This window comes from Haliotis asinina, chromosome 5 (assembly GCF_037392515.1).
Source record: "Haliotis asinina isolate JCU_RB_2024 chromosome 5, JCU_Hal_asi_v2, whole genome shotgun sequence".
Taxonomy (NCBI): domain Eukaryota; kingdom Metazoa; phylum Mollusca; class Gastropoda; order Lepetellida; family Haliotidae; genus Haliotis; species Haliotis asinina.
Genome location: NC_090284.1, coordinates 30,177,107 through 30,203,691, shown reverse-complemented (window position 1 = coordinate 30,203,691; position 26,585 = coordinate 30,177,107). Strand labels below are relative to the sequence as shown.

Below are 26,585 nucleotides of genomic sequence, written 5' to 3'. Positions count from 1 at the left end.
AGAGAAAGGCGTGACGAAAGATATGACACTGTTGGAATTGTTCCCTATTGTACTGTCAGTCCAAATTTGGGGTGAGTCATTGTCCAACAAACGAATACTGTTTAATTGCAACAATCAAGCAGGCATTCATATTATCAATAAACAGTCTTGCTGTGTCCCTCGTACTATGTCACTTGTACGTCGGTTAGTTCTGTATTGCTTGCAGTATAATATCACATTCAAAGCTGTATATATCAGTTCCCATGACAATGTTATAGCTGACTCTCTGTTGAGATTTCAGTGGACCAGTTCCGCAAATGTGCACCAGCACCCCTCACGGACGGGATCCAGGACTTCTAGATCGGGAGGTCCATCGATTCCTACACAAGTCTATGTCAGCGAACAAGTGGTCGACATACAACATGAGCTTGCAGACGTTCCACACCTTCAGACAAGTGCATGAACTGTCCCCACTTTGGCCGGCCCCAATTGACCAGGTTGTGCATTTCATTTCATATCTGTCAGTCAAGCATTACTCCAGCCGTACAGCCAAAACATACATCTCCACACTATCATCCTTTCAAAAGTTAAATGGGTGTCAGGATTGCACTGACCACTTCTCGGTGTATAAGTTACTTGTTGGCATGTCACGTGACCAATCACTGTTGATTAGTTAAAGTTAATAATCCATAATCTTCCAGCTGTGTGCACCAGTTTCTATGAGCCATGTCTTTTCAAAGCTGTTTTCTGTGACGCATTCTTTGGATTTTGTCAGGGTAGGGGAGCTCGTCCAGACCTCGGTTTGACAGCCAGGCATTGCCGTCACTGTGACACTGGACACATCTGCCAGGCATGTGTATCAAGTGGATCAAATGACCAGTCTAAGTAAACTTAGTCTCAGTATTTTTCGTTACACTCCACCACTGAGTCTAACAAAACCTTATGGGAGGTCGCGTCAGGTAACCTTTGAGATTGACCAATCAGAGCACAGCTTACCAAATCGCGAAAATGCACATTCGCACATACCTTTTGAACTTTTTATCTCAAAAAGGTTCATACCCGAAAGATTCCGAATGCTATTTAGCTTACGCTCGCTTCCAGGTGATGCACACGGCTTTTGTACAACCATGACAACATTGAGTAAACAGTCGCTGAAAATGGTGTTTTTGTCAAGATTCAAGGATGTCATCATGCAGAAATATTAGCTAATAGTAACCATGTCAACAGAAACCCCAAAGCATATATACAGGTCAAATAATTGTGTTATATGCGGATTTGTTTGTGGAGAGATCTGTGTCAGTGATCTGAATATTTTGAAAGTCCCTCCGATCCCTAAATAGTAGGAGTTGTCTGATTGGTTAAATCTATTTAACCTTCTCGCGTTTGATTGGATGGTCATTGGTTGCTCAAAGGTTACCTGACGCGACTTTCTACTAGGTTTTGTTGGACTCATTGGTGGAGTGTAACGAAATACACTGAGACTAAGTTTACTTAGACTGATCAAATGACATGGTCCAGATCAAGACGAGCTTACTGTACCTCAAAATCTATGAGTCGCTGCTGCGGGTGCAGCTACTGCTGCCCAACACGAGGATCATGTGGTCGAACATGCTCCCCTGTCACCACTGGAGCGGTGTAACATCATTTTCGGTCATCGTGGGCGCCCGCAAGACCCTTAACAGGCGAGTTGAGAACCACATGAGGGAGCTTGGGGGGCGTGCAAATAGGGCATGAAATTGTAAGAGTAAACAGCTCCATGTTTTCATCTTTCCCCACATGGGGGTGCAAGTGTTTGTCAAAGACCTTGACAGTGCTGTGCTGGCTGCTTTGAAATCTACTTAGATAGAGGTACCTGGGAAAAGGCAAGCTATGGTGGGGAAGCAACCTGGTGAGTTAATGGTCATGTTTGTGGGCTCGGCACGTGTGTGCTTTGGCGGGATTCTCGGAGGCTCAAACATATTAAAACAATGTTCTAAATTTAGGGGTCCTACTTTTCAGTTGGATCGTATTTTCCCTCCACTTATCAGTGGTGGGGACTAGTTTGGCATATAAATAAATTCTTGCTTCTCAGCAAGAGTATTTCTTTGTCTGTCATTTTGCTGCTGGTGCAACTTCATTTGCCAACACTTCGGGTGATCATAATGTGTGATGTATAAATTGAAAGCATGAATGGCCAGTTGAATACCTTTCAGTTTTATCAACTGTTTCACAATGTTAAACAATTACAGATGGAAAAAGAACAAATGTTCATAAGGCTGCTTAAACCTCAGCTCAATTCAACAGTATAATTTTGTAACCTTCTCAATGTAACTCTATCACTATTGTTTCTAGTTACGTTAAGGACATATTGACATCACAAACATAACCCTAATGCCGCCCTTGACTGCGTTTTACATCTCCCGCTTTGTCACTGACGTGTATCATCATACCTATGATGACGACATAGCTATTATAGTTGTGCGACAACACTTAGTTTTCATTCTAAACCTGAAGAGCCATTGAATGGCAAAATATCTCGTGCAGGTAAAAAGGAGTTTTAGCAAGAAGAAATATCTGGACTCCTCCAAAATATAAATATACAGCATACACATTTACAAACACGTCAGATGCATACATGGTGTAAATTGTGATCACTTATGTGTGAGATGTTTATAGAAGTACAACTGTAAGTATGTTTTAAGTTATATGAAATGATACATCAGACCTTGTGAAATTACCGCATATAAGCAGCAAATTAATGAGCTTCTCACAGCGAGAGCCGCATATTGGGGGTAAAAAAAAGCACCTCTTATTCAGCGAGAGCCGCATATTGGGGGTTATGAAAAGCACCTCTCATTCAGCGAGAGCCGCGTATTGGGGATTTTATATTTTAAATTCGTACTGTACCTATAATTTCAATCAGTTTAGCAGTAATGATCAAAGATTAGCCTTTCTTACGAGAGAGGTTACTTTCTGTGTTAATCAGAAGAACTATTAATGTGTTTTGATAACAATTGCTTGCAATGTCGGAGGCTTATACAGGCAAATGAACACATGTCTGCGAGAAAAGGGATTATGAGATGTTGTTACAGGAGGTACGTGTTTGTTACTCGTCGCTGGGAGTGAATACTAAGGTACTCTGTTTGCACATTGATTGAATTAACGGTGATAAGGTTACAAAACCTTCCTCTAAATTAAATCATTCATTCGTTGTAATAGTTCATATAATGAGTCGTAGACATAAATAGCAATACTGTATTACACTCATGTTCGTGTAGATTTGAAATAAACCAAGTTACTAATTTAGACCTATTTCATTTGCGACTATTGATTTTTAAAGTTGACAATGATACGATAATCGAATATGAAGTGATAACTCTTGCATCTACTCATAATATACATATATAGTACACATAAACCATACAAAGGTAAATGGGGTATTTTGTTCAAGATGTTTCATGCTTATTTGAAACATGATTTTTCAATGTAATTTACATAAACATTGTGTAAAAAACGTTTGTATTTGATCTCTGTAATTATCTTATCCAGTGTAATGATCACGTGTATCAGATCCATCGTCAATAAATGGAGGATAATATATCAGTTACGGAATTGATGCATATAATCATTCAATCAGACAACACTAAATGAGATATGTGAACAACTCTTTCAACCTCAAAATAACAGCCTCTGGCCGAATGCATGTCCAGGTAAAGTTTTGTCCTGTGACAAGTGTAAAACAAACTAATGCGCTGTTACATCATTGGACAACCTGTTTTGTGGAGTCACGCCAATTGTCAATCTTCTGAACCTCGTTTGCTTTCAAAACAAATATAAGTATGCCCATCTTCATAAATATTTGGGGAGATTCAACTTCAAGTGTATACATCACAATAAATCAGTATCGTGTTACTTTTTTTAATTCTATAATACATGTACTTGAATTATGATATTTATTCGTAACAACGTGCCGATTATATTGAAATGTTCAGCAAGCCATTATGTTTGATGTACAAGTAGTGTGCTCACAAACTATATGCAAAGAAATACTATCTCTACTCAATGGTTGGATTGGGTTATCCGGGGTAAAAATAATCGGATTGTGGTGCTTTGAGCGCTTCAAAGAAAAATATACTCGTCAAATTGCTTGTTAGTTCTACATGTACATTTCAGGCATCCTTACGATTATGTATGTTCACGATACACAAACTTTTCATGATGGCTAGAGTTGATAAGACCGAAATCTAGCATATCGATTGGTCAACGATCTAACCAATAGTCAATCTGTATCCAAGCTGTCTAGTGACCGAACGTGCTCTTCAGAAATTTAGCCCACGCCCAATCACCTGTCGTTTCCAATGTGACAGGTATCTCATGATACGATTGGTCATAGATAACAAATCAGGGAGTATATTGAACAGTTAAGATACAAAACGACCTATTCGGGAACTTTGATGATGCCCATCCTATGACCCTTTGTCTTATGTATGTGCAAGGAATAGCAGTATACAATATGTATGCATGTATGTTCGTGCGATAACATATATTTTCTGCGTTAAATCTAGATTAACCAAAGCGACAAACTGTGAATCTGTTATATGTAAGACTAGCTTATTAGTACTTTCCTTAAAATATTCAGTAAACACTAGCAATGTATCAGCGAAAACGCTTCTTTCATAGATTATTAGGCATGTGCGTAAATTCGTCTTTACTGCCATTGACATAGATGTTTTGAACAATTTAATCCCACACAATGATATGAGTGGGACATAATTTGGTTTAAGTATGTCTTACATACAAAGATTCCAAACATGTGTGAAGAAAGGCACACTTACATAATCCCTTACTTTATGTGCTATTGAAAGTTTCTTGACACCTCTCTGTAATTATCACATGTAGCAACTAATTCCGTTGATCCATCATCAGTAAAAGCAGGACAGCATATTAGTCATGGTATTGATACCCTTGCGTATCATCATTCAGACTAGAGTAATAAGATTATTTAGCGGTACTTTTGGTCTTGAAACAACAGTCTCCGGTAGAATTTATACGTAGCCACGTCCCTACTCCCTTATTGAACGGACTGCCCCAGGACAAGCGTAAAATAAACATGTGTTGTTATTTTGTCGGACAACCCACTTGATGGTGCTACGTACGCTTCATTCTCTGTACTGTATATGCACACATGGGTGCAGTCTGGTGAACCTTGATAGCGATACGATATCAGACAATACACAAATTGTTACATGATAGTTACAATATACAACCAAAACACAACATATCCACCGGTCAACAATACAATAAAAAATCAATGTATCCAATCTGAGTGACCAAACATGCCCTTCAGAAATTTAGGCCACGCCCCATCACCTTGCCCTTCCTATGTGACAGGTTCTCACGATACGATTGGTCAAAGTATCAGCCAATATAATGAGTAAGTGAGACATAATGCGTTACATTCGTGATGTTTTATACCATCACATGACGGGAAGCTTTGTTTTAGCATCGAGTAATGATAAATGTATCATGCAGTATGTATGTGTATGAATGGTGATGTATGTTTACAGCGTTAAGTTAAGATGAACAAAGTGACAAACTATAAATTTCTATATGCTCCATGTTCTTACACAACTATTGATACTTTCCTTGAAATAGTCAGTAAGCACGAGCAATGTATTGGCAAAAAATGTAGACGATTATAATGCAAGTTCCCCCCTCTTTTTAAACTCTATTATAAATAATATATTATAATTCAGTCAATACGATGAGAGCGACAGGAGGAATTTGTATATTTGTTCATCTCGTATGTACAAAGACAGCGTAGGTGTTGATAAAAATACAGCACACACTGGCAAAGGGGTATAAGGGACAATATATTACATGAAATGCTGTAATATATGTATTCACATCGGCCTCTTTTCCATCTTTGCGACACAATTAAATAATCAGTACTTGTTTGTGAGACTAGACAGTTTCCTGTCATATCCAAGACCTGCCAGGGAAATCAGGCATGATTAGCACTGATTAGCCTCGTCGCAGCAATCAGGCAGTCAGCGAGGGGTGCCAGGTGTTGGGCAGTGGAGCGGCTCCAGGGCTTAATGAGTCAAGCTATATATTGCTTTCGGGTTAGTATATAATGCATGTTTTCTGCAAAAATATTAAACATAACAATGAGCACAGGCCATTACCTCTCTAGATAACTTTTACATAGGAGAAGGTATGACAAGACACCATTGACTTCCCGCGGTACTCGCAACAAAATGTTGGCCATTTAATTGTTAAAAATGACATCAATGAGTCAATAACGCAGGTCTTGGAATCCATGGATTATGGGCTGTAATCTGTTTGTGATTGCTAAGAATAATGTGAAATTGGTGCTATCGTGAGTGCGAAAAAGGGACCCTCACGAATGTGGTAGGCGGAAGTTGCGCGCATATGGAATGAGGTAATTTCATTAAATAAAATGTGTTTTCTGACACCATACGTTCTCAGATGATTGTGTTTAATCACGCTATAGCACAGTTTGATGGTTCTTGTTGTAACTCAACTGATGGCATGTGTTGTGTTTCATAAGTTACTACTGCGATGTTAGTATGATTATTCTTGAGAAAACCCTGCATGTTTTAAGCATCTGCAACACAATGGATATGTACGATAACCACTGCCAGTTGCCATCCGCACTGAATTTCACTAGTTTACATTATTTACTAGAGCGCAACAGCAGATTTGTTTATGAGCTATTTTTGATGTTGAGAAGGTGTGTGATCACAGTTCAAATTGTGATTACACTATGCCATATTTAGAAAGTGCTCAATTGCAACATATATCATATTTGGGAGTTCACCTTCTTAGCAAAGTACAAATTCTTGTACCTTTTTGGTTGAGTTCCATCCAGGATTCATACCTGCACCCTCAGAGTCAGGCAACTAATCGCCAGCACACAAAGTCAGCTGCCATGCCTGCTCAGCCACTGCGACTTCCACCTCTGATAAGTGTAAATTGGCACAGCTCCCACGGCCGAAACCTCTGATTACACAATGTCATCTAATAGGTGTAAATTTATCATGACTCCCACGTCCGAAAAGCTATTATTACATGATGCCATCTAATAAGTGTAAATTGGCATGGCTCCCATGGCCGAAAGCTATGATAACACGATGCCACTCCGATAAGTGTAAACTGGCATGGCTCCCACGACCAAAAGCTATGATTACACGATGCCATCTAATAAGTGTAAATTGGCATGGCTCCCATGGCCGAAAACTATGATTTCACGATGCCACTCCGATAAGTGTAAATTGGCATGGCTCCCATGGCCGAAAACTATGATTTCACGATGTAGCTCTGATAAGCGTAAATTGGCATGGCTCCCACAACTGAAAGCTATGATTACATGATGCCACTCTGATGAGTGTAAATTGGCATGGCTTCCACGGCCGAAAGCTATGATTACACGATGCCATCTAATAAGTGTAAATTGGCACTGCTCTATGATTACACAATGCCAAGTTAAACTTTTTTTATGGGAGCCACTGATTACCCCGCAGTTTAACCGAATCTGCAGTATGACTGTATCTCCAGTGGACATGTTTCAATTTCTGACACCAGATGCAACTGCACTATAATTAACTACTGTAGTGAAGGGTGATTTAATATGCATGTAATGTATTAGGCATGATGGAGATTGTCATAATAAGTATAATTTTATTGTTTTTACTTAAATTAATTTCCCTTGGTCAGTTATGCTAATAAAACACTTCCAAGACCAATTACTTTCCCTTGTAGTTTAACAAGGATTACAAACTATTATGATTTATTGACTTTGACCCTCACTGTCAACCACTCACATGTTTGATTATTCTTACATGATTATAGGCACACACGAGCTTTTACAAACATGCCATTAGAGATGTACAAATCCAGTGTTCCAGCTATTTTTCAGTGGCCTTCATCTTCACTGAAGGTCACTCAAACTTAACAAGTATCACTGTGCCATCAAAAATGATCATATGAACTGTACTTCATATATACTCATCAAAAATAGAAACATGACATAGAAACAATTTGAATTTTAGGAAAATATTTAACACAAACCAATCCATGCTGAATCCCTACATGTGGAAAAAGAAAACCACTGAACAATAACTACACAACACTACAGCTTTGCTACAAGGAGGGGCATTGCAGCATGAGGTGGCAGGGAACTTTGGTGTGTCCAGACAGACCATCTCAAACCCGATATTAGAATAATGGGAGTGTTAATGACACACTCAGGTTAGTAACCCAAATCCCTGGACTGTGCCAAATCTCAGACCAGGCTATGTGAAGCCAGACTTTTTCGCCAGAATACCAGGTCAACATAAACATCTATAAAGTAACAGACACCAAGTGAGATGGACGTGGGCAGGGGCAAGATGGAGGACAATTTTGTTCTAAGATGAGTCTCAGTTTCTTTGAAGATGGCTTCAGACGTTGAAATGAATGTCACACCAATAACTGTGTATAGCAGCAATAGGTTTGGTGGTGGAAGTGTCATGGAGTGGGCTGGACAGTTTTGTGCAAGTGGCAGGTGCAATGAATGGGCATCGCTAAAGAGATGAGATTTTGCAATGTCTTGACCAACATTTGCGCCAACACACTCCACCACCTCAGACACTACATGAACTGCTTTTTTGTCAGAAGACTGTAGAAGTGGGAAGTGAAACTTGCAACTCTGCTGTACTTGGTGACCTAAGAAGATTACCACTAACAGTACAGAATGAAAAACTGCATCACTTATTGGTTGAAACTGCTACACATGCCAGAGGACAGACACCTTACGAATTGTTATAAAAGGCTTTTAATGTCAGAACTTTACTATTTAAATTGGGGGTTATGAAGTGTTATGAATACCTTTTTACTGATTTTTTCTCAACATCTCAAGGATATTAACCTCCAGAATTTGAATACAGCCATGAAGGAAAACCAAAAACTTGAATCACATTTTATTGTGCCTTGATATCTACGATGATTTAACTACAACAATAGTACAATAAGCAACATGTGAAAGAATGAAGCTGAGGCATGACAACTTGCAGCATATATATATAACAGTGTGTTAATAATTAAGTATTTTTAATGTGTTAAACTTCATTATTTTAAACTTAGGTATAAAACTTTATCATTACCAGACTTTCCTGTTTTCAGCACAGCATTCATTTTCACCCCCAATATCTTTCGTCTCATTTTATCCAGAAAGTTGGCATTTGTGACAAAGACCACTTGTAATTTGATTATTAAATGTATGGGGAATTCAGTGATGCATTTGTAGCAGGTGATTATGACATATACTTGATGTGATACATGTCTCAATACTGGCCTTCGCGAAATGGGATTTTGTAAACACTATCCAATATGATGGAAAGCGCACTTGGTGTCCATGTAAGTGTATTTTCACAAACATTCCATCCGATTCTAGGTTCATCGGCAATGTTTCAGAACTGTCATTAGTGGTTTCATGAAAAACCATTGTCAGTGGTCATTAATAGGTTATTTCTGAAATTCAGTACAACTTCCATCGTCTGCTATACTATGCAATAAGAGATAGCTCGCAATAAGCTTAGATCGGATCATAAGAATGAGACTGGTTATGATTGGCCTAAGATCGGTTAGTGGAACGGTGCAACTTTTAGCTAAGACATTTGTAAAATTGGTGTAATTAGTCACTACACACAGTAAAGAAGATGTTTTCATCCTTCTTTTGAACCAGACAGCTGACAGTTAAGATGTCTATTGTTAAACATAAAAATTTCATGGGCAAGTAACCTTAAATTGGACATTTAAAGAGAGGTAATGTATTGAAAAGAAATATGCTTTGTGTATTTTTCTTTTTGAAACAAGAGTCATCAGAAGATGACATATCCCCCTGACCCCCACATATTTTAAAGGACAAATCATCTGACAGCTACTTGATGATTTTTTAGATTAAGTTTGAATAATTTCCATGGAAATCATGGAAAATATAAATGCCATATATCTATTAACAGCAAAAGGCACCACTTCAAGATCTGTCTCATATACCTGCCAAGATCTGTTGAAAGATATGAAATGATTTTCGAGTTGTGCTCTGCAAACGATGCCCGTCCCTCCATTCTGAGACCGAATAGTTTCCATGGAAACAGGAAAAATCAAAATGCCAAAACTTTGTAAATAGCAAAAGGCACCACCTTGTGGTCTACCCCACATATCTGCCACGTTTTGCAGAAAGATATTCAAGAAATTTTTAAGTTCTGTTCCGGAAACAAAGCCCATCCCTCCATTTGAGACTGTGTCCAAATTGTTTCTCTGGAAACCCAGAAAATGATAAATCACAAAAACCTGTAAATACCAAAGGGCACCATTTTGGGGTCTGCCACACATATCTACCAAGTTTTACTGACGGATATTGGGAAGTTTCTGAGTAGTGCTCCAGAAATGAGACACACCTGTCACTTATGAGACAAAGTCCGAAACGTTTCCATGGAAACTGAGAAAATACGAAATCACAAAAGCCTGTAAATAGCAAAAGGCACCACTTTAGGTTCTGCCTAGTATATCTACCAAATTTTGCAGAAAAATATTGAACGGTTTTTGAGCTCTGCTCTGGAAACGAAGCCCATCCCTCCATTTTGAGACAAAGTAAAAAATTGTTTCCATGTAAACTGGGAAAATACTAAGAAAGCCAAGGCTTGGTAAATAGCAAAAGGCACCACTTTAAGGTCTGTCTTAAATATCTGCCAAGTTTTGCTGAACAATATTAAGAAGTTTTGTGCTGCAGAAATGAAGCTAATCCATCCCTGTCGAGACTAGGTCTGAATCGTTTCCATGAAAAATGGTAAAATGATAAATCACAAAGATCTGTAAATACCAAAAGACACCACTTTAGGTTCTGACTGATAACACTACTGACTTCTGACTGGTATATCTACCAAATTTTGCAGAAAAATATTGAACGTTTTTTTAGTTCTTTTTGCTCCGGAAACGAAATGTTTCCATGGAAACCGAGAAAATAATAAAATAAATCGCAAAAATCTGTAAATAGCAAAAGGCACCACTTTAGGGTCTGCCTCACATATTTGCAAAGTTTTGCAGAAAGACATTGAGAAGTTTTGGACTTCTACTCTGGAAATGAAGCCCATCCTTCCATTTTGAGATTAAGTCAGAATTATTTCCATGGAAATTGAGAAAATAATAAATCACAAAAGGCACCACTTTAGGTTCTGACCAAGTTTTGCAGAAAAATGTTGAACGTTTTTTTTTAGTTCTGTTCCAGAAAAGAAGCAGATCCTTCCATTAGACTAAGACCAACACGTTTCATGGAAAAACAAAAAAAATAAAATGCCCAAAATCTGTAAAATAGCAAATGGCACAACTTTAGGTTCAGATCATTATATCGGAAAATATTGAACATTTTTTCAGTTATGCTCCGGAAACAAAATGATTACAGAGGGATAGATGGATAGATGAGTCATTGACTATATCCCCTTGCATTACAGGGGGATAATAATTACTTTATAGTGTTAACTTGAGTGGGGGTGACAAAACCACTGAGGCACTAGCATGAATACTATGATTCTTTACCTTATGTTCATACATGTAGCTTTGACAAATGTTATTTCAACACACTTACCAAAGCACTTGACAATATGGTACAGCTGGTCAATGTCAGAATCTCCTGGGAAAAGTGGCTCACCAGTCAGCATTTCTGCAAGTAAGCACCCTATTGCCCATATGTCCACAGCCCTGTAAAACATTAAAAGCAAGTATGAATACTTAAATTCTGTGCAAAGTTCACATTACATAACAGCACAACTTTTGCCCCCAACAGAAGACAGCGATATTTAGCCTCCAAATTTCACAGCCAATTGAGTATTATTTTATAATAAATATCAGTTTAACCAATGATTGTTATGTTGCTGTTATTTCAGTTTTTGTTCACATACACAACCTGTCCTTGTTGCTAATGATGCTTCAGAATGAACTGGGAAGGGGAAATGTAATGGCCTGAGAACCTATGTGAAAGCATTTAAGGGCAATTCATTCAATGCTTAATCATGAAGAACCAGTTGCTGAAATAGATGGATAGATTCCCCATTATTTTGAGGAAAGAGCCTTCCCTCTGTCTGTCATAGCACTGATGATATCTATTGCCACTTCAGGAGAGAGTAATAAATATCTCTCGATACCCCTTTCTACAGCCTTCACAGCAGATGCATTTTGTGATTCTAATGACTTACACTTTTGCAGTGCTAACACCACTAGTTGTTTCCGAACCTCACAAAACAAGAGCAGTGACATTCACAAAGAGGGATTTTTTTTTGTAATTTAGACAGACTTCGCTTTTCATTACTTCGGAGACATGTCAATCTCTGATATTTTTTATATGTCCACTGTCTATCAACCTCGATAAGAAGTTCTACTGGTGGAGTCTTGGGATCCACACTTCTTTATACTTATAGTTAGAGCTGTAACGATGCATTGAACAATCAATGAATTGCAATTGTTGAGTCTCTGATAGCAATTAATCTATGGTAGAAATTAAAAACTATTGATAGTATGTCTGTTATGGTGGAATGCACTATCAGTCACTCAACAATCTATCTAGCAGGCCTAGACCCTGTAGACAGCTTAAACGTGGAAAACAGCATGCAAAAAGGTCGATGAATTTCAGAAATTGTATTAGAACCAGCGCAAGACTACATGAGGTTTGACATCGTTTCGTCACAGAAGAATATTATGCAGATGTGTCCTACAAATTCCTGACGATCAACAGGTAGTCATACGACAGAGTCACATGAACCAGCCTAAAAGCAACTATAAGAGATACTTCACTCTGCCCTACAACAATGAGGTAGTTACTCACTATCAAGGGTGAAAACAACACTCTAACGGAAACATCGACAACTCACAGGCAGACTATGGAAACTTCAACATCATTCGACCAGTCACGAATAAATGCAGTTTAACAAGGCAACTATCAGGCTCTTACTATATACGGATGCCTAACTAATATGCCGTCACGTTCTACGGTTTCAAATGTAAAGGTCAGTGATTGAAAACTACAATATGCTCTGATTGGCAATAGGCAGTACACTAATTTACGCAGGCCAACTCTAAGTTTTCAAAGGCTAATGGTCAGCAATGTGAAAATTCAATATGCTCAGATTGACACTTGGCAGTCACACTTCCCCCGACTTGGCAAACACTAGAGAAGGTACTCACTCAGTTTTAAAACGACTGTTCCATTTCCAGAGTGTAAATTCCCAAGTGTCCAATACATATTCCACTAGGTATCCAATTTGACTGACGTGTGCCTGGCTGACGGTGTGTTTTGTTTACATGCTTATGATCTACTGACCCCATACTATTTTGGTCCTTTCGCTTAAATATGACCGAAGCGGACATCACAGAAAACAACCTCTCACTGCCAGTCAAGATTCACTTCGCTAGTAAATCTGTGCTTCTAAAATACTCTAATTGCCTTCTCCTGCCTGTACGCAAGAATGATAGCATCTTTCATCATATATGTATGGAAAGATCTGAAACTAACCTATCTAACTTCATGAGACGATTTTACTAACTCCTACGTGCAAAAGATATATTTAATTATAAAGTAGTTTTGTTCTTTTCCACTACTTCCATAGTAACGGACTAAGAAAACGTTAAACTCTCGGTGTATCCAAAACTTGCTTAACACTAACACTAATGTAACGATACTATGAGAAGTGGGCTACAAACTAACATAACATAAAGGTGGGCACGAGCAATAAAAACTGTGGTTGTAACACAACTTGCCGAGCACACTAATCACTGGTTTCAAAGCAAATGTAGCTACACCGTTACAATATGTGACCATAGATAGTTTAGTAATTAATTTAAGTTGATAAGTGTGCAGCTCAAAATACTGGAAGTAACAGAACTGTTCACTTTGATTTAGAGCTATCCACCCTGTTACCTCATAATCCAACTTAATCTGGGTTTCAAGTTTCTTGTCAGTTATCAAAAGAGATTGAACTACTAAAGCATGTTTTTTTATTTCATATAAACTGTACATTAATTTGGGAAATAACTCCAAATGGGACAATTCAAGGAGAAACAAATATTGCAATAGTATTGCGATAGTTGGTCATAATAAATTATTGCTATAGCAATAGTATGTTGCAACAAACCATCATTATTATAACAGTTGATTCCCCCATGATAGTCACCCGTACTTATAGTGTTGTCAACACAACTTTTGGGACACCCCTTTTGTCAAATATCTTCCAAATAACTCAAAATGAATACATATGCCATTACTGGTATTGGGATAGATAACTTTGAAAATGGGCCATTTTCAGGATTATTAGCCACTTTCTGAATTTTGATTAGGCCACTGCCCTTCTATGAATAGTAAACTTCAAAGTTTTAAAGGGCCATTTCTTATTCTAATATGCAAAATGGTCCATGGCCCTGCCTTTCCCAATCCTTGCATTATGTATCCTGGTTGTATCCTTGCTTTACTGCTTAATGCCAGCTTTAAACACTTTTGATACAATAAATCATTAATGCATCATTAGTTAATAGCATCATTAAAAATGGTTGTATCAACCACTTATTAGCACATCTTTATCTAATAACGTCCTAATGTAAATATTTTCATTAAATTCTGGGATTCCCAAATATATTTCCCACAATTCCCTGAAGTTAACACGAAAACTTCACTCTTGGTTGTCTGTCAAAATGGCATTTTCACAGCTAAACTTCAGAACAAAAACAAATATTTCTGCACCTGTGAAGAGCCAGAATCAGTTGGGTTGTTTTGGAAAATACACGGACATGAATGCCGAAGTGAGCTTTCTGCCATACTGGACAGTGTTTTGCTTACAAAAAAAAGGAGACCTATTACATCACATATTTTTCTTATTCATTTGTAACAAATGGATCGCTGAATTCCTCATACAATTTTGAATCAAATTCCAAATAGTCTTAGTCACAAATACCAAGTCACTAGGTAGAAGAAAACGAATCATATTGGGGATGAAAACGAACGTTGTGCTCATAACACAAGGCTTTGCTAGAAATGTATACAAGGAAAACATCAAACCCCTTCTTTCATAAATTCCGAATGCCCATCTGCCTTCACATAAAGCTGGTTTGTTCACATAAGGTCCAAAAACTTCGATGTCGGGTTTGTCCCCACAGTGGTGGTGGCCTATTCCCTTTACTACTCAAATGTTTAAATGTGAACTAGCGGGCACAATCGGTAAAGTGAGCGTGCCAACTGAGAGCTGATTACACAGTGACATACAATTAGAGAAATGATTCACATATAGTGTGAATCCTGTACCATGACTACAGTGCATGAGTTGAAAAAGCAAGCATGTGAACATGAAATAAGGGGGTATTCTCATATGAGGAAACCTGAGTTACTAAATTTATTAGGGGTATAATATCTAAAAAACCCTACTGTGAATGTTACACTAATATGGGGTCTGGTTGGGTTATTGTTATGATTAATATGGATATAGCAAACTATAAACCATTGAGAGGTGGATCGTACTTACCCCTGGCTGAGTATTTTAAGAAAAAACGTTAAAAACCGTGGTAATAATTGTATGAAGGTAGCGGTAAGATCCGCTAAGTTTCCTGCTGAAAAACATTCTGACAGACTTTCCAGTTATCCAGAAGATGATGGGATAAATTGGGAAGGTATAGATGAACCCACCCCTATATCTCAGGTCTCAAAAATAGAAAAACAGAATCCAGACTTAGCTATAAAGGTATTCGGACACGAAGGTAAAAACATAGTACTACACAGGATAAGTCCTTTATTATATAAGGATGGGCATAGAACAATCAATATATTTATGGTACAACAAGGTGAAAAATATCACTCCACACGAATTAAGAATTTCAGCTGACTGTTTTGTGAAAGGTGCCCTCATGGGTTTTCTAGATATCTTGAAATTTATCGACCACAAAATTCAGATGCCGGTACCATACATTATCTACACCAACTTTGGAGCTATCATTAAACCAATCGATACAGTGGCCCAATCCCCTCATCAAAAAGTTGAACAGCATGAAGCGTGTGGGTATGTGGTCATTTGTTGTGCCGTTATTTATAGAGGCCCAGACGCAGATGGGAAATTCCTAAAGGCTTTACAACATGAAGAGAAAGCGATCAGGAAAAAATTGTACAACAAAACACCAATGTGTATGACCCAAGCAGAACGGAAAGCCCACAACAAAAGCATGCATTGTCATGTGTGTCATAAACCGCTGAATGGTGATTCTGTCACATTACTGGTAAATACAGAGATGCGGCTCACAGTTATGAGTGAAATTTGAAGTTAAGGATAAATCCTAAACTTATTCATATCCCGGTAGTATTTCACAATCTACATGGGTATGATTCACACTTGATTATGCAAGCTATTTCAAAGGTAGAAGGCAACATATTCTGTATCCCAAACAATATGAAAGATTTATATCCTTTCTGTTGTCGTTTCTAGACAGCTTGGTAAAGGCCAATAACCCGAAGGATTTGGCAATAGCTAAGCGGTACACAGAAGAGAAAACTAGAGCTTTGCTGCTACATAAGGGTATTTATCCATATGAATATGTGGATGACTGGTCAAAGTTTAATGAGACAGAGTTACCTCCCACTGACCGCTTCTACAGCAAGCTGTCAGATGCGTCTGTCTCGCAAGACAATTACGAACATGTGAAAAATGTATGGGAAAAAAGGCTGTAAGAATCTAAGTGATTTCTATGACTTATATTTGAAAACTGCAGATGTGTTTGAGATATTCAGAAAAACGTGTTCGAAACAATACGGGTTGAACCCGGCATGGTGTTATTTGAGTCCTGGGCTCTCATGGGATGCCCTACTTAAGAAAACAGGTGTGGAGTTACAATTATTCACGGATTACGAGATGCATCTGTTTATTGAGAAAGGGTTACACGGTGGTATTTCTATGGTACCGAAACGTTATGCTAAAGCTAACATTGTATGTGGAAGGCTACAACCCTAATAAACCTGCAAACCACCTACTCTATCTCGATGCAAACAACCTGTACGGCTGGGCTATGAGTCATTATCTACCGACAGGGGTATTCAAATGGGTCCAGCCAGGTGTCCCCACTGGCAGATGTCATGAGCACTGCACCTGATTCTTATAAGGGTTATATACTCGAAGTGGACTTTGAGTACCCAGCGGAATTGCATCAGTCTCATAACAATTACCCCTTAGCACCTGAATGGTTGAGGGTTAACCTAGACTGGATGTCTGAGTACAAACATAACTTGCTCGGTAGGGTGTCCCCCTCCCCCATTTAAAAACTGGTACCGAATTTGATGAACAAAACAAAGTATATCGTTCACTATTGTAATTTACAGCTGTATCTATTGCTGAGTATGAAGCTGACTAAAGTACATAGAATATTGAAGTTTGACCAGAGCCCATGGACGGAACCATACATCAGGATGAACATGGATATGTGAAAGCTGGCCATTAACGACTTTGAGAAAAACCTGTACAAACTTTACGAAAACGTGTTAACGTGAAGCTAGTCTGGTCAAACGAGGAAGACAAGATTAAGAAACTGATAGCGAGTCTGGTGTACAACAGAAGTACTATATTCGATGATGACTTGGAAGCTATACATATCACATTAAACTTAATTTAATTGACTCATCTATGTTGTTATGAGCATTCGAGACCTGTCCAACGAGCTCAAGAAACAATATCTGGATAGGGGTGTGGTGGGTGCCCCCACCTGTGAGGTGTTGTACACGCATACTGATTCACTGCTGATGGAGATACAAACCGAGGATGTGTATGAGGATATGAAATCCAATATACACCTGTACGACACCAGTGATTACCAGAGAGACCACCCCATGGAGAGGCTAAGGGTGTGAAAAAGAACGTGGTGAAATAACATATCAAGCATACCCTCTACAAACAGACCCTATTCGAGAAGAAAACATTCAAACACCAGATGAACATACTTCATAGTGAGGGGCATAAGATATACAGGTTGACTTTGAATAAGACGTCTCTATCACCAATGGATACAAAACGATGGATACCTTCGGATGGTGTCAATACCTATGATTACAGTCACTCCTTGATCCTTGGGGGTGTGGGGTTGTGCCCCCACTAAATATTTAAGCAACAGAAATATAATGGAGAAAATTTACTATTTACTACAACACTACAAGGATATTGGAAAGGGGCAGATGCTATTAAAAAATTAGCTAAAGCTGCACTGTTTCGGAAGAAAAAGCCAAAGCCTGGTAACAAAAACAAGCTATGTGGCAAGTACACTTACCGGCACCAAAATATATACCCAGGAGAAAATTCAGTATTCATATCCCTAATCAAGTTCACCAGGCCGACCTGTTGTTTCTTCCAAAGGTAAAACCACTGACAGTTGTTGACATAGGCACCCGCTACAAGGAAGCCAAACCCTTGACCGCGAAGAATGCGACACAAGTAGCCAGCGGATTTGAATGCATATACAAACACAGTCGGCTGACATTGCCCTCTAAGTTGCAAGTCCACCCAGGTCAGGAATTCATGGGTGCGAAACACAATGTCGAGGTGAGGCGAGGCGTGGCGCGGCAGGAGAACTTTGAAGCCAAGCCATAGTGGAGAGATTCAATCGCTCCATGGCTGAACGTTTGTTTGCACACCAATATTCACACGATTTAGAATTGGGGTCTAGGGTGCCGACCAGAGAAAGCCAGGTACGACAGCATGTCTCTCATTTTTGTTATCTCTCTCTTAGCGCTGCAGTCATCTAGGATGTACAATGTTGGTTTTCCTTTAAATTGGTTAAATACTCTTGTAGGCGTGTCCCTGGGATGACTGTGTACATCTGGGTCCATCATCACGCAAGCTTTATCCTTCTAAGTCTTGTTCATGCCTATAGTAGGGCACAAGATAATGATTTTATCAAATACTTCTTTATCATATCCCTCCAACAAATCCAACGGTCTTGCCACAACCTGTCTGCTCGCACATTATAGCGCAGTGTGGATCATGGGGGAGACAATGATAACCCCCACTGGGGGTCAGGCTGACCGCAGACCCTTATAGCGGGGGTGATTTGCAGTCGGCTGTCCGCAGGACCCCCTATAGTTACATAGTGTGTGGGGACACCCCCACTAATAGATGGCTTGCATGAATCTCCCATTGTCTATATTAAGTTGCGCATCCATAATTACATATAAATATAATTTCAATTTACCAGGTCTTTGAGCCTTCTTTGTTATTTGAATAGTTATCCCCTCGCTTCCATTGTCGATACGATGGCCACAACCGTGTAGAGCGTTAACATCTGTCGATCTCATATCCAACCATAACGCATACTTTCTTGTTTGGTTATCCCTGATAATTACGGAGTATAGATCCAATTCACTGGCCACATTGTCGACTATTGAGTTTCGTTTGATCACCGGTAGCTTCATTATTTCATCCCACTGCTGGTATGCTTTCATTCCATGGCTAAATAACTGATTAGGCACTCCCTCTATGGTCACTTCTACTTTGGTGATTTCTGGGTTGAAAAATTTCCCGCTGTCTCTTGTGTATGAACCGTATTCCTCCATGGGTATGATCAACATGCCTTTCCTCGATCGCGCTGGAAGGTTCATGTTGATATTCCATACTGTGTCGCTCTTGTCACATACTATCATTCTGTTTCGTAGTATCCTATCATATAGGATGGTTATTTTCCCAGAGTACTGATTTCAAATCTGCCTGGCAAGATCCAGACTAGTCACAATGTCAAACTCTAATGAGATGTTGTCTTTCTCGTAACTAGCCTCAACGTCACCACCCTGTGTACAAATGACTTTGCTGTAATCATTGAACGTGAGTTCGTATTCCAGCCTGTCACCCAATGCAGCTTCGTAAAACAGAGTGTGACCAGTTTGCAACTCAAAGTCAAGCGGGATACAAAACCTATTCCCACACGCTTCGGCGATTGCTTTTTCAATTTTCGATAGTTTGGCTGTCTCTTCTGGCGTAAAGGCATACCCAATACTTAACTTATTCGATTTTCTGCTGGTAAACGCTGTTGTCGTGTTCTCCCTCACTTTCCCACAGGTCTGTGTAACAGTAATATACAACACTGTCGTCTATGCTAAGCACATCATTACCACTAATTTTTATGCTGGTCTTTTTGACTATAGCACGGCCCACATTATTCACAAACTCACGTTCGTCATCGGTTGAAGTCAATGTGATGTTAAACGCCAATCATGTTGTACCTGGCACTATGAGTTTTCACCCAAGTTTGGGAATCTAACCAACAGTACTTGGTTCTGGTCTACCTTGCTGGGGTTGTTCGTAATAGTAACCGACTGACGCACAGCTTTGACGCCTAGTGGTTCTCTTATTCTTCAGAAAGGATTTATTTTTCTACCATATGACATTATTATATATTAATATTTAATAAAAATATCATTTCAAAACTATGGACGATTTTGAGATCGACGATTTTGGAGCTACTGCTCCTTCTGATGTTGATTATGATGAAGATACTTCGTTTACTAGTTCGTCATTGAGCGACCAACTTTTCAAAACAACACGATTATTATGATGGTTTAGAAAGCGATAGAAAGTACGCCGAGCCACAGGTTCGAGACTATTCAAAGTTTACCATAAATGATAAGGGTATTCTATGTCTTAAGGATAACCCAGAGGTTAACATCATTAACAGGCGCACTAGAAAACCAATCGCCTTTTCAACTCTAGCCAGTCGCCATGGTACCGATTTTATACATAAAAACCTAAAGATGCATGATTCTGGTGGTGAAAAACCTAAGATGGGGCTTGCCCCACACCCCATACCTCCGAAGGTTGTTCAAGATCTGCTAACCACACGATCCGAACTGAGTAGAAGTGCGGGATGACATTACACAGTGTGCTACAGAAGCGTCGGACAGCATAAAAACACTGTTGCGTAATTACTGGGACAAACCGTTGCCAGGGTTTAATTTCCCAATGAGGGAAATGTACAGCCTCGACGAAGCCTTGAAACACATATGCGGAGAACTCGTGAACAATATGGGGAAAGTGAACGAACTCGATGAGCACATTTAGAAGACGCAAGCGATTAGAATCCACTTCCTTGAATCGTGAACAGTTGCGATCTCAGATCAGCTGCATACGGGAAACAACTGATAGAGTACTGAACGAGGAAACCATGTTGGCCGACAGGATCTGAATGTTATTCCGAGAGCAAGGTATCACGATTGCCAGTGTTCTGACGGCATTGGGCGTCATCATATCAACTATTGTAGCATCTGTTACTGGAGGAGGTTCCCCTAGTGTGGCCTCCCCACACCCCAAACCATATGGTGACATCAGAGACTGGATAAAAAAACATCGGAAATCGCTTGGAGGAGCCCTGGCTAAACTCGCTGGTAAGGCCGCAGAAGCCCTGCCTGGTATCCTAGGAAGCATCGTATCATGGCTGCTCAGCACGCTGGGTAAAACTCAAACGTGGCTTGGTCAAAATCATCATCGTCGCCATGGCTGGGCTGGTGTACGTTGCGGCCAGGGAATTTTTAACCAAATAAGGCACAACCCGACCGCGACACCTCCGACCACCAGCGCCGTTGTATATTCGATATGCTGCTGATTGGATGCCTGCATTGTGGGGAAGACCTGCCAGTCAGGCAATTTCAATTCCCCCACACTCCCTGGCTCTGGTCGTGATTCCACTATACCCGTTTCACCAGTATGTGTTGATGGTTGTATGTGGGAGACGTTTATATCAGCATTAACACCCAAATTTTGGTCGGCCTTGGCAATGATAATTTCATTGGTGTAGCCCGTTATTTTATTGATTCTCAGATGCATGTGCTCGGAGCCATGTACAATCCCACACCAAACATGTAGTCTACTTTTGACCTGGCATATTGTAATGTGTCCTGGTATCGTTTTATAGTGCTAGGTAGATCTACCGGCGATGCTATTGTATCCTCAATATTAGCCATGAATTGTTCCTGTAAGCAGTTCCACGAACTATGATACTGGAGCGTGTCTGCACCTGTGAGCCCAACACAGCCCACACGTACGTTTGAATAGAGTTGTTCAAGCGGATGGTGCCAGCACAAGTGAACCCCTCTGATGTTTTTGAGATCATGTTCGTCTAGGCTGTGGCTGCCCCAGGATCGGTTTGCTTTATGTAGCTGACATGGATCTGTTTATTCATTGTGGGGCCTGTAAATGTATGGTATGTGGGCCCCACCGGAAAGTCGAAAGTCTTTATTCGTGGGAATCATGAACTCCCCACAAATACGTTTGTATGTGCGTTTATCATACGGGTTATCGAACTTACTCCACACTTTATCTTGGGGAAGATCAGCACTTATTTCCTTCAAGATCCGTCTCGTTTGGTAATAAACATGAAACAAGGTGACTGCCTTACTCAGTTTGTCTATGCCTAAGTCTAGTGTCACACCCGACCCTGTCGTCGCACACCACACAGCTAAGTTGAGCTGGTTTTGCCAAAACTGCATTGGGTTTTGATTCCAGTTTACCACCACCTGTGAATTACTGACTTGCATGATATAGAATTTGAAGATATCAATAAAGGCTTTTTAAAACTCGTGCCATCTGCATTCACCACGATTTTCATGTGTGTGAAGTCAGAGGCGTTTATCTTATCGTTTTTGGGGTTATGTACTTTGGGTTTATGCATATTATTATTATATATAATTTATATTATAATATGTACATTACGCTTCTGGATATGATGAATGGTGAGAGCATTCAACTTGTACACACCATTGATAACACATCTGGCCCACTCGAAATAGCACTATGCGATATCACCTACTAAAAAGATAAACGTCAACCACAAAAGTCATGAGTTGTTCATCAATGGAATGTGAAACAAAATAACTGATGGTTACTATAGCATGTGTTCTCTCAGCAATGAAGTTTTCAAACCCATAGGAGCTGAACTTACAATAAATGACTCAAATGGAAGAGTGACGTTAAACAATTATGGAAAAAAACACACTGAAACTCGGTGAAGAGTTCACGGATATACTAGGATATTTTCTTCCACCAGAAATTGAATTATTACCTGGTGAATCCTTCACTAGTTTTGGTGTGCCAGAGCTAATTCCATGCTATGAGCTATGCGTTCATCTCGAACAGCTTAGCACAACCAACAGATAATATACAAAATGGCCATTTTTCCACTTTGTTGAGGGCTATCCCGGTTAAAACAGAAAAATACAATGAGGGCCGCACCGAGTCATCACGTCAACATAAAAAATTTATAAATGGTAATATTTCTGAATTAAAAATATCAATTTTATAAGGATAGGTCACCTAAGCGTAACACTGCATATACAATAATGGCTAGTAATCAAGGACCAGGAATATATGAATAAAAAGATGCATTAATACAAATTTATCAGATCTAGGTGATACTAAAGGGTTTGATGGCACAGGAATAGATGGTAAAATATATTCTTTTAAGCTTATAAACAACATTTACAAACGCGTTGAAGTTCCCACCATCAGTGAATCTGGTAAAACTTTTAACTTAGATACATTAGGATCTGACAGCAACACACAATACGATATAGTTTGCAACGACGCAGATGCATGGAGGATATACCTATCATTCGGTGGTAAATTGCTTGACTTAGAAGACTTTGACAGAACAACGAACATCATTCAAAACAAACCGTACTATCTAATACTCACTGACGACAACAGGTGGATGATGTTACCATCTCCAATCAACTGGCTTCTCAACATTACACTAATGTCTCCATACATTTTCATGGAAAATAAAGACCACTACCTAAACAAAGTCATAAACAACGGCATCCTGCTCATGGCTTACGTCCCATCACAAAGACGCAGTGTAAACCCTGAGAGAACGCAGCATTACAGTTGGTTACTGAATTCGACGGTGTGGCCACCATCCTGGAAAGCCTCCAGCAGATTCCATGCTAGTCATTCAGGTCTATCTAGGTGAGCCATCGCAGGGCGATATTGAGATCGTGAAAGGAATCAAACTCCGGTGGGTTAAAAACACCAGAGCCACGTTTGCTCAATTTACGTGAGGGTGGGGGTGTGATTCACATACCAGTTTGCAAGGTGTCACAGTAACAGTGGAAAACACTGTATCTCTAACCAAGATTATTCTATCTGAGCACATCAATTTTGTTAGTTTAAAGTTCACTCTTGAGACATTATCAGAAATACAATTGGAAACTGTTTTCAATCAGTTTTATAAACAATAGTAAGCTCCAATGTAACACTCCGTGATCTAGGAGACACAGAGAGATTCAATTTACCTGAGGAAGCCACCCCGAACCTCTTATACTTTAAAGATAACGTATACAAACGAATGCCACCTGCAGATTTTACAGAACTTGAATGGTTAATTAAAATAACACTAACCAACCCTTACATCGTTTTTAATCAAAACGATTTCATTTCCAAAATTACTAAGAACGGCATCCATCTCACTTCCTTTAATCCCTTAAAAGATAATTCGATACAAGTGTTACTAATACCAGGTTACACCGGCAACATGCAAGCACCAGACGACTCAAATGCCAGTTTAGTCATTCACAGTATATACGATTACCAACGTGATTTATTTCTGGATTCATATGGTATGAAACCACACACAACACTAATTATAGACATATATCTCACAGAAATTTCCGAGCCAAGAATACTTTTAGATGGTCTTAGAATATTTTGGATTAAAAGGCATGAGAATAAACACTGTCAAATCATAGTAAGACAAGGCTATAAGCAATCAATAAGCCTCGATGGTGTTCGTATTCATACTATTATGGATGAAAACACACTTATTAACATCTCACTAATCTACCTGTACGATAATGTAAACCTTATAGGCTTAAAATATATCAGTCAAAAATTAAATGACAGATAATTAAAAACTAATTTATAAACTATATTATAGACAAACCAAATGGGGCTGTATCCAGCTATAGATGAAGAAGGAAACATTAATGGAAGCACAGATGGATTTCGACTGAAACAGATATGTGAAATAAAACACCAGCTAGAACAAGAGCGCGATACTCATCACTACATAAAAAATACAATAGAGCCTTAAACTACATAGATTGTGCTGATACCACCCTAATGCCAACTAGCATGGGACTACGAGCAGTAGGAGTTGGGCTGTTGACAACAATCGTAGCCGCACCGGTGGTGTTAGGACTTGAATTAACAGCTGTGGTGACAGGAACAGTTGGGTCAGTGTTTAAATGTGTATCCCGCAAACTGAATCGTAAAGCAAAGAAACACTATGAAATTAGAGTTTCATTTGATCCTAGGTGAACTAGGAAAATAAAAAAAAATGAAGATTGAGATTAGATCAAAGGTTCATAAAACATATTCTATAAGTGAGGACGAGAAAAAAAAAATATATAAAACAAGGGATACAAGAAGCCCAACATGCATTTATCACGAAAACCAACAGAATAATAGAAGATACACATAAAACTGTTTCGCTGAAGTCAATATGGGGGATACACCCCACCCCCTGTTCATAGAGTGGGGTAAGCCTGACGTGGACTTTATCAATCGTGTAAGGTCGTATGCACTGTGTAACCCAGCTCTCAGCCAGTGCACTCACTTTATCAATCATGCCCCGCTAGTTCACATTTAAACATTTGAGTAGTAAAGGGAATAGGCCACCACCACTGTGGGGTTTGTCCCCACATCGAAGTTTTTAAATCTTATGTGAACAAACCAGCCTTATGTGAAGGCACACAGGCATTCGGAGTTAGTGAAAGATGGGGTACCCCTATAAATTTGGCAGAATTATTCACCTCTGTAAAGTTACATGTGAACAGTTTTGCAGACGAAAAGTAGTTGTATAATTAGTCTCAGATGTAGTGTACCTTTGGTTTCCCCTGCAAATGTGCTAGGGATCTGGAATGTGGTACAGAACTGCTGTTACTTATACTACTCCCTTGCTGCTGGTAGCGATGCCAAAGTGTTATGGTACTCTGTGACATGTTCACTTGCCTTGCAATCACAGACTGAGACTCCCCAGCTTCCAAATGACCAATCGCATTGATGCGCTGAGCCTCAGTAAGTCTAGGCATTACTTAAATACCAAATTTAAGGTTGTCAACTGTCCTTTTATTGGAAATAAAGCATGGAATGTGCATGCAAAAGGAAATGCATGAATTTCTTCATAATTTATTGCATATACTGAGGAAAACAAATTTTGGTGCATTTTGGTGGGTTGTCCTCAGTGACAATTGATTTAAACTTGGAAATGTTTGCAGACAGCGTTCACCATAGACATGTGACATTGACACCAATTATTCAAATTCGAAAAAGTTACATGTTTAAATACTACCAATGAGTTTCATTTTTTTTTTTAGCAGTTTAAAACAGAATTGCCCTTTCTGCAGATTACACTTTCACTATTTATGCATATTTCGTGTTTAGCAGAGATGTACTACATGTATTTTCGTTATTGACATTGATCTATTTCATCCCCAAGTAAAACTCACAAAACTATTTAAAATGATTTAATTATTTCATTGAATGTATATGCACTCATTTTCAAAGGAATATTGT

At 39.1% G+C, this 26,585-nt stretch overlaps 1 protein-coding gene across 2 annotated transcripts in view; it reads right to left on the bottom strand.

The window, feature by feature from the left end:
• The window catches only part of LOC137283530 (cyclin-dependent kinase-like 2), a 566,496-nt gene that overhangs the window by 423,048 nt on the left and 116,863 nt on the right, over nucleotides 1-26,585 (bottom strand). For both annotated transcript variants that reach the window (XM_067815087.1, XM_067815088.1), the window contains one exon: nucleotides 11,606-11,718. In XM_067815087.1, coding sequence (XP_067671188.1) covers nucleotides 11,606-11,718 — 113 coding nt within the window. The remainder of the gene's footprint in view (nucleotides 1-11,605; nucleotides 11,719-26,585) is intronic.